At 51.4% G+C, this 13,424-nt stretch overlaps 1 protein-coding gene across 1 annotated transcript in view; it reads right to left on the reverse strand.

Moving 5' to 3' along the window:
- The window catches only part of COL22A1 (collagen type XXII alpha 1 chain), a 268,070-nt gene that overhangs the window by 235,233 nt on the left and 19,413 nt on the right, over positions 1-13,424 (reverse strand). The window contains exon 3 of the mRNA XM_058564983.1: positions 787-861. Within this exon, the coding sequence (XP_058420966.1) occupies positions 787-861 (75 nt within the window). The remainder of the gene's footprint in view (positions 1-786; positions 862-13,424) is intronic.

Genomic DNA, 13,424 nt, shown 5'->3' on the forward strand with positions numbered 1-13,424 from the left:
ATGTGGGGAGGGGCAGGCCACTGGTGGTGCCTGCAAAACCCCTGGTCCTGACCTGCCATGGCTCACGGCCTAGGATGGGAGACCGACTCTTCAGCATTACACGTGGGTTGGAATTGGGCCGAGGGTGCCCTGGGATGGAGAGGAGGGGCACTGGTGAGGAGAGCGGGGCTGCTGTCCTGGATCAGGGAAGAAAACTTCCCTGAGGTCAGGCACATAAAGCTCAGCAGGGCACCTGGATGTGGAGGAGTAAACCGACGCTCACTGTTAGCAGGACGATGGGGAGACGGCTCAGCCATGCCCCACATCCCGGTATATCCTGTCTGGTATGGAGACAGCCTCTGAGCAGACTCTGCGGGGCTTATTTCCGCTGCTGGGTCTGCAGTTATGTGTCTCTCTGTTCTCTCTCCCGTCAATTCACTCACGTATTTATAACTCTGATTCACTCTTTCCTTCACTCCCAAACGCATTTATTTATTCACTCTTTGCTCGCTCTGCCAATCATTCGCTGACTCATTCGTCAGCTCCTTTACAACTCCTTCATGCTGATGCATGATTTAGTGACTCCTACAGGATCACCACTGACTCCCAAATGGAAAACGTGAATGCTCTTCACTGTTGGGCGGTTTGTTGATGGGAGCTGCCACCTGCACAGTTCACACCATTCTCTCCGGACTTTGGTGGAAGACGGGAATGAGAGCGGCCTCACTGGAATCAAGGAGGCTGTGCTCACGACCAGCAAACAGTGCGGCTCAGCCAGCCAGCATGGGGGCGCTATGTCTCTCTTACCTGTGATCTCCTTGGTTCCGCCATTGATGTGCTTGAAGCGATCTCCTTCCACACGGACGCTGGGGCAGAGCACGTCTGAGAAAAGCAAGAGGAAGCGGAGAGATCCATGAGCAAACGTGGTCCACAGTCACTCCAGGGACCGTGACATCACTCGGGCCCTGCCCCATCTCCCAGCCTGTAGGATGTCCAGTGTCTGAAGCAGATGCAGAGGCAGCGCCACACTTACTGATTGTCTCATTTACTCCCTAATGTACGTGCTAAGCATTGACTGCAAACACGGTGCTCTGTACTGGGGGTGAAGTATGAACGAGGCATTGTCCCTACCCCCAAGGAGCTCAGTCTCATCCATTAGAGGGAGCCAGACACCAAGATCCTTAAGATGAACCGTGTAATGAGTGACGGAAATAGGTATGGTTGCTGAGGGATTGGGACACAGATCCAACACCTAGCTCAGCTTGGGGAGGTCAAGGAAGCTTTCCTGGAAAGGTGATGCTTGAGGTTTCCCTTAAAGGACAGTAAGACTTAGCCAGGTAGACAAAAGGACAAAAGGTGATACAGGCCTTTTGAGGGAACCTCATTTACAAAGGCACGAACATATATATATATAACTTCCAAGTCAGCGGGGTGTTAAGAAAACTGGAAATGTGTGCTGGGAGCCCACCAGCAAGGTGTCTCTTATGCCACCCTGGGAAGCATCAGGTACAATCCAGAAGAATGTAAATTCCAGAAGAAGCAAGACTGCTCAGTTATACAAAGGCAATGAGTAAGTCACGCAGTGAAAAATAGTTCATTACAGGATACCACATAAAGGTCTTATCTAAACGTCTTCATGACCTCTCATTTTAAAAAACGTTGGAAGGAAAAGGGACTCTTCCAGTTGCCCTAAAAGTTCCAGAAAAAGTGCCAACTGTGAATTTCTGTTTTTATTTATTTTTATTATTTTTTTGAATTCTTAGCTGGATGTTGGAGCTCCTGTTTTTTGTTTTTTGTTTTCTGTTTTTTGGTGAGGACGATTAGCCCTGAGCTAACATCTGTTGCCAATCCTCCTCTTTTTGCTGAGGAAGATTGGCCCAGGGCCAACATCCATGCCCATCCTCCTCCACTCTGCATGTTGGACACCTGCCACAGCATGGCTTGACAAGCGGTGTGTAGGTCTGTGGCCGGGATCTGAACCTGTGAACCCCAGGCCGCCAAAGCGGAACACATGAACCCAGCCACCATGCCACTGGGCTGGCCCCACCAATTGTGAATTTTAAAGTTCTGGGCCCCAGCATTGGCTCCACCACAAGTCTCCTATCTCTATATCTCGTGAGCATCTCGTGTGATGTGGGAGACCTTACAGAACACACACTTGTTGCAGGGCTGCTTTGAGGACTGGGTAGACAAGCCCATCACAGGACTGGGTCTAGGAAAGGAGGCCCTCTCTTAAAATTAGCACCTGAGGCAACTTAGTGTAGACCCCGCCCTGTCCATGAAGTAATTTGGTCATACACATCATTACTATAACCACACATGGCTAAGCAGTTCCACTGGCCCATCAGTTCCACGTGCAATAACTTCTTTTCATATTTAGGGGCATAAATGCTTCACTGTGTGACTAGTTTGAGGCCCCTCTACCAATCAGCAGTGAGGGGAGAGAATGAGATCTTTCCTGATTTGGAAGGAGGTATGTTTAATGTTTATCCTAAAAGGCACCATGAGGTCTGAGAAGCCCTAAGGAAGGGGTTATTTTGGAAACAGCACCGAGCTGTCTGTCTAGAAGCAAATATGAGAGAGGATGCAGGCACCGCACAATATTTAGACAGCTCCACCCAGGACAGTGGCAGCTGGGGGTGACCATCAATTGCCTTGACTCTGTCAGGCCACCAGACAGACTGGCTGGGATCATGTGTCATTTAAAATGAGTTGACTCAGAAGGTTCTATCCTTGATTATGAGCAAAACCTCTAGAGGCTGATGGCTGGGGGTCAGGGCAGGCGGAGCCACTGAGCCTTGTCTCTGCAAATATCCCAAGGGGACGACCTGATTCTCAAACCCAGATGGGCAAAGACAGTCCAAAGACTTGAACCCAGAAAAGATGGAGACTCTTCAAAGACGTTAGAACTTGCCTGAACTGTTTTAAGGAACCATTCCCCAAACCACCCAGCCCCAAATCTCCTTTTGGGGTCATCATTAAGCCTCACATTCAAAAGCTTCAAGGAGCAATTTATAGCTGACTTAGTAAGTCAGGACAAATGGCTCCCAAAATACCCCCTCCAGTCAGGCCTCCCAGGGATGTTGGGGCCCCAGGGGTTCACCTGCTTGGCAGGGAGGAAGGATTAGCATCTAATGTCCCTCTCAGCCTATCACCGCATCCCTTTGGCCAAGATATTTCCACATCTTGGATAATGATCTATTTATTTCCACATTAAGTCATTTATTCAAAGTAAAATACTCATTATTTATAGAGCTCCAGATACGTTCCAGGCACTGAGCTAGTTCTAGGGACACACAAGTGACTAATAGCTAAGTTACTGTCCCTGCCTTCAGGGCACTCGCGGGCTGACTGTGGCTACGGATTCAGGATATGTGATGTCATTATTACATGTAAGCTCAAGAAAGTGTCAGAGCTGCCGTGACGTCCTTGTGTCTCCTTGCTTCACAGGCTCCTCCTCCTCAATCTTTGAGACTCTGTTCAGGACCCCCTCCCAGGCCTCATTCACCCCAGCCTGGGTAAGGAACCCCTGACCAGGGCCCCATATCCTAGAGCAGATGGCACCATGCTGAAGGCATTGATTGGCGTGCCGGTGAGTGGGAGTCTGTAGCCCTCTTTGGATCTCAGTTCAACTATCTGTCTCCACCGTCTTCACAGCTTCAGGCAAGGCATAGGCCTTGAGTTCACACTGAACAGAAATGACCAGTGACACCCAAACCGAGAAGTAAATGCTGAATGGGTGGACTGGACAGCCTTCCAGGCATGGGATTCATCATGATGTTGATGACCAAGTGGGAAGATTTCACAGACTCCTGCACTCCTGCCATGGAGGTATGGCAGGCATCATTCATTGTCGACCTAATACCCATTCTTCACTTCTTCCTTGCTAAAAGAATGCCACTCTTGTTCAGAATGTCAGAGTTTTCAGCCCAAGGAGAAAAGCTGTGGCTGGCTGGTCTAAGCCAATTACGGTTATTCTGTTCCTCACCTTTCCAGCCTCCCTTGCAGCTAGGGACAGACAGGTGACCCCAGTTCTGGTCAAGGAGACAAGTAACAGAATGGTGTTATGGTTGGGGGAGGGGTGGTTTCTTAACAAACATTTGCTTTTCCCGATGTAGGTAGATGGGGTTGGCAAGTGTACTTTTCCTTCTTTCGCCTTCAAATGCAGGACATATTGTCTGCAGGACTGTCTAGGAGAACTGAGGAGAGAGGGACTCCAACACCAGCAACCCTAAGCTTGGGTGAAAAGCATAAGAAAAGGAAACTTCTAGTGCTTAAGCCACCATGGTTGGGTTCTCTTTATTTGCAGTTGAATGTATTCCAAACTTGCACTCATTCCCCTGCTGTGAGAGGCATTGATAAGCCAGGCTAAAGGATTTGAAAGCCAGCTTCTCTTTCCAGATGCCTAAGGACAATATTGAGGGTGGTAAGAATTGGTACATTATTTCCCTGGTACCTTTGCTATCCCAATAAATATGGATTTATCAGATAATGGTTCAAGATCAATCTAAGAAGTAGTTCTGGAATTTAGGATGGGGTAAGTTCTCAGGAGCCAAATGTGTATTTACATAATTAGTTCTTCGTTAGTTGGTCGATTTTCCTTTTTGGAAGCGTTGAGAACACAGAAAAGGACCTGGCTGGTTAGAAAGACCCTGCTCCCTTGGAGGTCATTTATTGTCACCCATTGCCATTCGTTTTCCCTTAGTCTTTACGTGAGTAGAACATCCTAGACTTCTGGAAAGGAGAAAGATCTCTCTTTCCACAGTGTGGGTTCTGTCTCAGCAGGAGCCTTCCAGAGAAGCCCAGTGTTGTCAATCAGAGCTGCTGCTCCAAGGGGAAACACCAGGAATTCACTGCAGTTTTTTGGAAAAACACTTCAACTTGTCCTCAGTTTATGAAATGGCAAAAGGGGAAAGTGTGTTCGCACATTAAGGGAGGAGGGGGGCTTGCACAACATGGTCCCTGATGTCCTCCTGCTTCGCACTGACAACTGGCACATGCAAGTTCTGTCTGGAGAACACACAGCTGTGACATCCGCTGGCTCTCAGCCAAGAGTTTCTCCAGGTGGTATAAGAGGGTGCTGGCAATTATTGAGTGCCTACCGTGTGCCAATCACCCAACTGGGGATTTTATGCACAACAACTCTTCTAGGAGGTAGATTTTGTTCCCATTACACAGATGTAAAAACTGAAGCTAAGAGAGGTTAAGAAATTCAGCAGAGAGGAGGAGTATCTGGATTTGAATAAAGGTCCACCTGCATCTAGAATCTGGGAGTGGAGATGGTGGCCCCCGTCTAGATCAGCAGGACCAGTAGCAGCAGGGAGCAGAGCGCCGAGGGCTCAGTGAGCAACAGAGAGGAAGCAATCACTGCCCATCCATCACCTCGCGGCAGCCGCTGCTGAGTGCAGCTAACCACAGACGAGAGGATGACATTCCAAGTGGGCAGGGGAGGAGGCGGAGGAGGGAAGTGATGAATCAGACGCCCAGCAGACACGTGGCACAGTTGCTCCAATGCTTCCAGGCCAGCCAGGAAATCGTCCACACATTCCCACTTTAAAGACCCAGCAGACACTTAGCCAGGGCCCCAGGGATGATAGGAATAATGATTACAACCATAACAGCTCCCGAATACTGTGCTGGGCACGTGATGTGGACTGTTTCTGCTCTGGTGAGGGATGGAGATGTCTCCGTGATCAGCAGACACGTGTAGGTGGCTTGCTCTGCACCGGACACTGCTCTAAGTATGTTAAATACGTTAACACATTTAATTGGATCCTCCCTACAGCTTTATGGGACAGGCACTGTTGTTTACAGTTGTGGAAAGAAAGGCATAAAGAAGTTAGTAAATTGCCCAAGGCCAGTCACAGAGCTAGCCACAGGCTGGCTCCAGCACCGGGCTCTTGACCACCACACCATGCGCTTTCCCCAAAGTCACCTGCTCAAGGTCACCCAGCACATAGGGACCCAAGTCTGTCTGTCTCCAAAGCCTGCACGGACAGATGGCCAGCTTGTTACTTCCCAGGGCAACGGCTTCTGCCTGTGGACAGCCCTGACCTGCAGAAGGGGCTTCCTCATTCTGCACCGATGGGATTCCTGTCTCTCCGTGTTCTGCCCACCGGTCCCTTTGCTTGTGTCCACTCACACCTGGCTCCGAGCTGGGCACTAGAGACTCCGGGGTGGGCAGACAGCAAGACCCTGCCCTCGAGTTTGCCCTCTGCTGGCACCAAACCCAGAAGAGGTCCCCGTTCTCTCTCACAGAAGCCAGTTCTATGTTTCACAACAGCCACATGCTCCTCCCACCCTCCAGTCTCCTTCCCCAGCTGTGTGTCCCTGGCTCCCCAGGAGTTCCCTCACCCAGAAGACGAAGAGAGGACAGAATAAGATCCATTGGAGCAGTCAGAATCTACGAGCACACACAGTGCTGGAATCACAGCTCTGTGGGCACTGCAGACATGTGTTTGCTGCCGACAGATGCCAGAGGTTAGCATTCTATTTGGCACATGTCAGTGCTATTTATCATGCTCATTTTGTAGACGAGAAAATTGAGGCTAAGACAGCTTAGATGACCTGCTCAAATCATATCACGAGTTAGTGATGGAAACAGATTCAAACTCAATAATGAAACTCAATATGACTCCTGCATTTTCATACTTGCTACCACAAACCAACATATACATGGGTGTCTGGAATAACATGTTTAACATTTAAACTGTGATTATCTCTGGAGGCAGAACTTGGAGCAATTTTCATCTCTTTTTTGCTTTGCTGTACTTTCAAATTTGCTTACAGATTTGAACATGATTTACTAGTACAGTACTTTTAGGTCATCAATATTATTATTTTTTAAAAGTAGGCCTGTCTTGCTCTGGCGCCTGGAGGCAGAAGGAGGCTCTAGGGGACGGGCAGCGGGAGGGCCAGCGATGGGCAGGCAGCCGTAAAGGCTGCTTCCAGAGGTGAACTTCAGTCCTGGGGGACAGCTGGGCCCAGACCAGCTGCTGACACTCCCGAGGAAGCCTGGAGACCAACAGAGGGCCTCGTGGGGATCAATATGCACTTCTTGACCCAGGAGCCCCTGGCCAGGGAGACAGGCCCACAGTTTCAAGGGAGCTACCATGGAGACAGACAGACAGACAGCAAGGCGGACAGACGGGAGACTGCTCTGCACACTGGCCAGTGACTACCTGCTGATGCTAGGAGGGTCAGCAGTGAGGGCCGAGGACACAGGGACACCCTAACAAGGAACAAGCATGTTCTCTGAAGTCAGAAGTACCAGCACTAAAATCCTGGTCCTGTGTTATGAACTCTTGGCAACCATGGGCATGGGCAGGCTGTGCCCATGCCCATCTACCTATCTATGAAAATGATGGGGAAGAAAAGGAAAGTGCTAGAACCCTCACTGTGCACCAGCTACCAGGCAAAGCAGCTTTAGGCAGATTACGTGCTCTGATTTCACAGCAACCCTGCAATACGGGCATGCTTAGGTGTGCGGAAGCTGAAGCTCAGAGAGGTTAAGTAATTTATCCAACATCACAGAGCCAGCAAGTGGCAGAGGCAGGAATTGAGCCCAGACAGTGAGGCTTGGGCATCGAGCGCAGGGCCGCTATTCTATCCACACATCTCAGCATTGGAAAGCACCCTGGGTGTAATATGGTAACAAACAGCCAGTAGTTGGACAGCTACACTGTCTTGAGGTCGCACACACGGTCTCATTTAATCCTCTCCCCAGCCCCGCAGGGCAGACAGTAGCATCCATATTTTACAGGTGAACACAGTGCTTTCCCACTTGTGAAAAAACAAAGATTGTAACTAACTGCATCCCAGGGCCATGGTGTGGACCGTGTGAGAACATGAAAAGAAGATGACCCAGGGTCCAGGTTCTACCTCTACCTTCTGTTCTAGAACTTTCTGGAAATTCCTGACCTGCATTTCCCTTCCAGGTCAAAGTGTATCAGCACCGGCTGCCTCCCCTGGGGCCCCAGATCCCATGGCTTGTTGATCTCTATCTCCCAGGTCCATTAGGCTGGAGGGAGGGTGTGGTCAGGGTGCTGAGTATTTGGGGGGAATGTTTATGTAAGAGTTTTGGAGGCAGCCTGGTGGAAAGGGACAAAATGTGGCTAGAAAGAAAAATCCCCCTGGACCTGCTGACAGCTGCAGACACTGGGTCCACGAGATCAGGGATCACGGACTTCCTCCATCTCAGGAGTACACACAGAATGAGACCTGACAGGCTGGGCTCTGACACAGCCAGGTCCCTCCTGACACTGAGTGAGGGTGTGCCAATCTCTGCTTGGAGCCTAGAGAGGCAGAAGAAACAGTGACAAGGAGAGGCCTGGCCAGGGCCATCTCTCCTCCCCCAGCCTGAGCACGTGCCTACTCGCCAGTGTACGGTGAAGCTGAAAGAGGGCCAGAGGGAGAAGGTGCTCCCCAAGGCTGACAGGGAAGAAGGTCTGGAGTCTTCAGACCCCACCTCTTTCATGCCAGGTGCCCCTTCTGTGTGTTTCCATACCTGGAAATAGGGGTGAAAGTGTGTGGCTTTTTTCCCCATCCAGGGTTGTCCTGAAGATTAAATGGATAGTGGATGGGAAGTTCCTGGCATGAGGCCCAGCAACTAATACCTGCTCACTCATGCACTCATTCATTCAGCCAACACATATTTGCCAAGTGCTCGGCACATACATCCCGGCATGAGGACAAACATGTAACACGCAGGCGGGGTGGCCAGGCCCTCTTGGTGTTCACGTGCTCGAGGAGGCAGCAGAGAGCAAATGCAGAGACAGACAGACAGAAGTGAGCTGGTCGTCACATGTGATTAGCCCGTGGAGGAAATATGTTGGTGATGTGAAGGGGCACTAGGAGTGGGGATCAGGAGGCACATCAGATACGCTGGTCTGGGAAGACCTCTTGGCTGAGTGACATCTGAGCTGAGAGCTAAGAAGGGTGTGAGCCAGCCATGGGAAGAGCAAACAGGCAGAAGGTTCCAGCAAGTGCAGAGCCCTGAGGAGGAAGGGGCTTGGCTTTCCCTGGGGGTGGGGAGGGGGACTAGTTGTGAAGCTAAAGTGGAGTGAGGGGAGCCAGCGGGGGAGGGTGGGAAGATGCCGGGTCATGGGTTATGGAAGCCTTGTAACACAAGGCAGGGTTTGGAATTCAGGGCAGTGAAGGGAGGGCTCTGCCCCCCAGTACAAGGGAGGGCGACCGAGGCACAAGGTGGTGGTAGTTACTGTATGAGGGTGACCGTCCAAGCAGGGTGTGATTTCAAATGTCCCTAGGTTCTTGGGACCTTGTTTCCCTCCTGGGGAATGTCCCATGGGCCTAGCACCAGTAGGTGTCACCAGAGACTGTGAGGACCTCCTGTAGGAGGGGCGGGAGGAGACGGAGGCCGAGACACCTCAGGACGGCACAGAGCCCTTGGCCAGCACACAGGTGCCATGGGAGCCCTGGCCCCCTTGGCTCACCCTGCTCAGCAAAGCAGTGACCTTTAGCCCCTGGCACCAAACCTAAATGCAAGCCTTTCCTTCATGCCACATTCAATGAATGTCTACCACATACCTGGCACTGAACTGACCCAAGGTATAGACTAACAGGCACAATGACAAGCCCTCTGTCCTCAGGGAGCTGTCGTCCCATGGACAGGATGGAAATAGGCCAAAGAAAGCAGTGATGTCTCCAAGAAGTATGTGACTATAGCCTGTGGGAAGCGCTGAGGCCAGAGTGGGTGAAAATAGTGGGATCAAAGCTGGCTGGAGGGTGAGGGTGTCTCTACCGAGATCTGAAGGTTCGAATTATCTGTCCACACTACCTCTAGCGGTGATGGAGGAGGGAACTCCTTGGGGGAACTCCAGGAAAACACACATGCTCTCAAATGCTTCCAAAACATGTCTCTTTTCTTTACAAATGTCTCTCTCTCTAATGATTTTTAAATCTATTTTCACCAAGAAAATTAGAGAAATGCTAATTACTATTTCGAAGTTGGGGCTTCCAAAGCAGGTACGTGGACTGAGTGTCACCTGAGTTGTCATCCTCCTGCCTCCAACAATTCTGCACACTAAGTGCGAATTTCTCAGAAGAGAAAACGGAGGCTCACTAGAATAATGGACTTGTCCCGCAGCACCAGAATTCATAATCGGGGATCCAGAAGTCAAACACAGGCTTGTCTGATTCTGGCCTCTTCCCTCTTCACAGGGCAGCTGTGTGGATAGCAAGGGAGACAGACATGCTGTTGGCTCCTTCATGGGGAGGGAACTTGAACTTTTTGTGTGTAGCATCTTCAGTCTTTTCTGACCCTCTGAGGCTGGCTTGCTCAAGTCTAGAACAAAATTCACACTCTTAATATCTACCCTTCATGGTCCTACCAGGGATTAACAAGAGAAAGTTCACAAAGCCAAATTCAGTCCTGACACCACCATGATTTCATAGCAAAAGTCCTCCTTTTCCTCCTGTCCATTCTCACCACGGAATCTGGGCACTGAGGGAAACATTGCCTGAACCCAGTCTGTCATCCGTCACCCACAAACCCTGAGCTTCCCCAGGATCAGAGAGGAGGGGGTGTCCCCACGATTTATCGCACAGCACAGGTCCTAGGTGAGAGGGTTGCTGAGCAGGCCTCCAGGTAAGAAACAAACCCTCCCTTCTTCCTCATGTGGATTCTGAGTAGATGGAGAAATATAAAAACAAAGCAGTGGCAAACCGCAAATTTATCACAAGAATCCAGAGCAGAATTGACAAAACACTTCACTCTGGCCCCATGGAGAGAAGACGAGACTTTCTGCAGGAAAAGTGGAGGAGAGGAGATGAGAAATATGGGGTGAAGAAGGCCAGGGTTCTGGTAGAGTGCTGACCCCACGTCATTCTGCAGCCAGGACAAACCATCTTCCCTCTTCCCCCCTCAGTCCTCGGAAGACAGGACTGGCAGAATGAGCCCCAAATGCCTCCCCACAGGGGCATTCCTGCCTCCTCCCATAGTCTGTGGTTCTAAGGGGAGATGGGCGAACAAGATAAGGTGCTATTTATTATTTTCTAGTCATGGCCACATTCTCTCCATTAGCAGGTGGCCTGGGATTAGACAAACCTGTGTCCAGACTCAGGGTCATGTCCCCAGAACTAGCACCAGTGACAAAGGCCGTCCACAGGGATGGGAGGGCTTGAGCCCCCAGGAGAGGGTGGGGAGCTGGGCTCAGCCCTCCACCTTGTCAGGACCCTGAACGCCTGCCTTGTGGGAGCAGATGGTAAGAGCAGGGACCCCTTCACTGGGTCCCCTCTCTTTGGAGGGCTGGTAGAGGTGGGTTCCTGGAATGGCCACTGGCTGCATTCTTGCAGGGGCTTTGGTGAGGCTGGTGGGAAATCACAGCCAGATGTTAATGAGGAACAGCTGGTGTGGCCTTTCTCCTCCCCTTGGACAAATCCAGCTGGTGAAGGCAGAGCGGTAACCGGAGCCGGAACTGAGGCCTGGGGGAAAAGGGAGGACCTCCAGTGCACACACTCCAGAGGTGGGGCCACCACCCATGAGCTCTCCTATCCGGACATCCACTTGGGGCTGCACCTCCCACTGCAGACTGCAGCCATCTCTGAGGATTTGCAGCCGGAGGGGCCAGCCTACGGTGGGCATATGGAGCGGTCACCTGCCTCTGTGCCCCTTCATGGCTGTGATTCCCCACTCTGCAGCCTGGCTCTGCTGCACCTGCCATCCCCACACCTAGAGAGTGAAACCTCTGGAGCTGTGAGCTTCCCCTTCAGCTCCCATTCTCTTTCCTTCTACCTGACCGTGAACCAGCTGACCCATCCTTCTGGCCTCCATTTCCTCATGAGAGCATCCCCATGTACCGGGCTTTCTGTTTAACTCTGTACTCACTTTTCTAATTTCCAGCCAACCCTTCCAACCAGCACCCCCCTTGCCCTTAAATTCTCTTCTTGGAGAATGCCCACGCCTGTCTCTCTGGGTTTTTCCCTGCTCACCTGCCAGTATCCTTTGCTGGCTCATCCTCTTTCGTCAGACCTCTAAGCATTGCGGGGCCTCTGGGCTCACGCTCATGCTCACTTTTGACTCTCTTTACCTTGATCCTAGTTGATTTCATCCAGTTCTGGAGTATAAGGCGTCACATTTACATCCCCTCTGCAGCAAGGCCAGGAGGAGGATGAGGCCTGTGAAGGCCCAGGGACACAGTCTAAAGAGCCTCCTCCAGGAGCCTACCTTGACACTGTAGGGCCACAAGAGTGAGCATATCCTTGAATGGGGCGCTTCACTGCCTCACCCTCCTCCCACCTGGCTTCTCTGGGTCTCCAGCCCTGTCTTTGAATTTTCTACCTGCATGACCTGGAAGCCACCTAGAACACAATGAGTTCAAACTTTCTCCTGCCATCCCACTGCTTCCTCAGTCTCCCACCCCATACGTATCACACAGGAATTAGTTTTGAATCCTTCCCTTGGCCCATACCCCTATGTTCTTTCTCCAAATATAGCCCCCTCTGGAACTTCACCCTGTCTCCACTGCCTCCCGCTTGGCCCTAGCAGTCACCTCTCGTGGCCACCCCTATAGGACACTCCCTCGGTCCTCATGCACCTCCCAGACTTCCTGAGCTCATCGGCACCCCCTCTTCCTCCACTGCCTGTTCAGTGGAGGTCCCCATGCCCTCCTGCTGTTCCCCACTCCTCACACCAGCCTCCTCAGCCTGACCCAGGAAGGCTGCTCTTGCTCACCGCATCCATCACTCCTGATGGGACAGGAGCCTCAGGGGCTCTCAGTCCCGGGCTGAGGAACTGGACCTTGGAGGTAACGTCTCCACTCACCACTTCTGCGTTCAGATGAGGCCCATGGGACCTGGGATCTGGCCGTCCCAGTGGCTGCACAGCCTGGAACTACAGAGGAGTTAGCACCCCCTGGGGTGAATCTAACCAGCAGAGATGGGCAAGAGCTGGCAAATAAAGTCTTCACCCCTCCCCCGCCCCATCAATTATTCCAGGGGCGTTGATTCCACATGGGTCTCTGTGCCGACATCCTTCCTGACTCAGCGCCCAGCTCTGTCTGGTGCAGCCACTGCATCTCAGTCATGCCCCACCTTGCTTTCCTCCCTCCTGTGCCTCACTTTCCTCCCCTCCACCCTCGCTGTCCTGGGATATAGCTCTCAAGATAGATCATAACATACACTTGGCCTCAGGTTACCCTTGACCTGGCCTAAGACTCCCCCCAGCCACCCCCCTTGTTTCTACGGCCCCTTGTGGACACCATCTTTCAGCAACAGCACCAGTGAACTTAGAGCGTGAATAGCAAGCACCACGCTCTTGCTTAAACTCCTTCAGAGGGCACAAGGCACATTCAGTGTGTGAAAATTCATCAGGCTGCACACTTCAGGCATGTTCTGCTTTCCCCACGTTTCTTACACTTCATTATAAAGTTTCCAAAGAAACAAAGTCATCAATGGCTTGTCATTCGACTCAGAATAAAACTCCCAGC

The sequence above is a fragment of the Diceros bicornis genome, chromosome 21, assembly GCF_020826845.1.
Source record: "Diceros bicornis minor isolate mBicDic1 chromosome 21, mDicBic1.mat.cur, whole genome shotgun sequence".
NCBI lineage: Eukaryota > Metazoa > Chordata > Mammalia > Perissodactyla > Rhinocerotidae > Diceros > Diceros bicornis.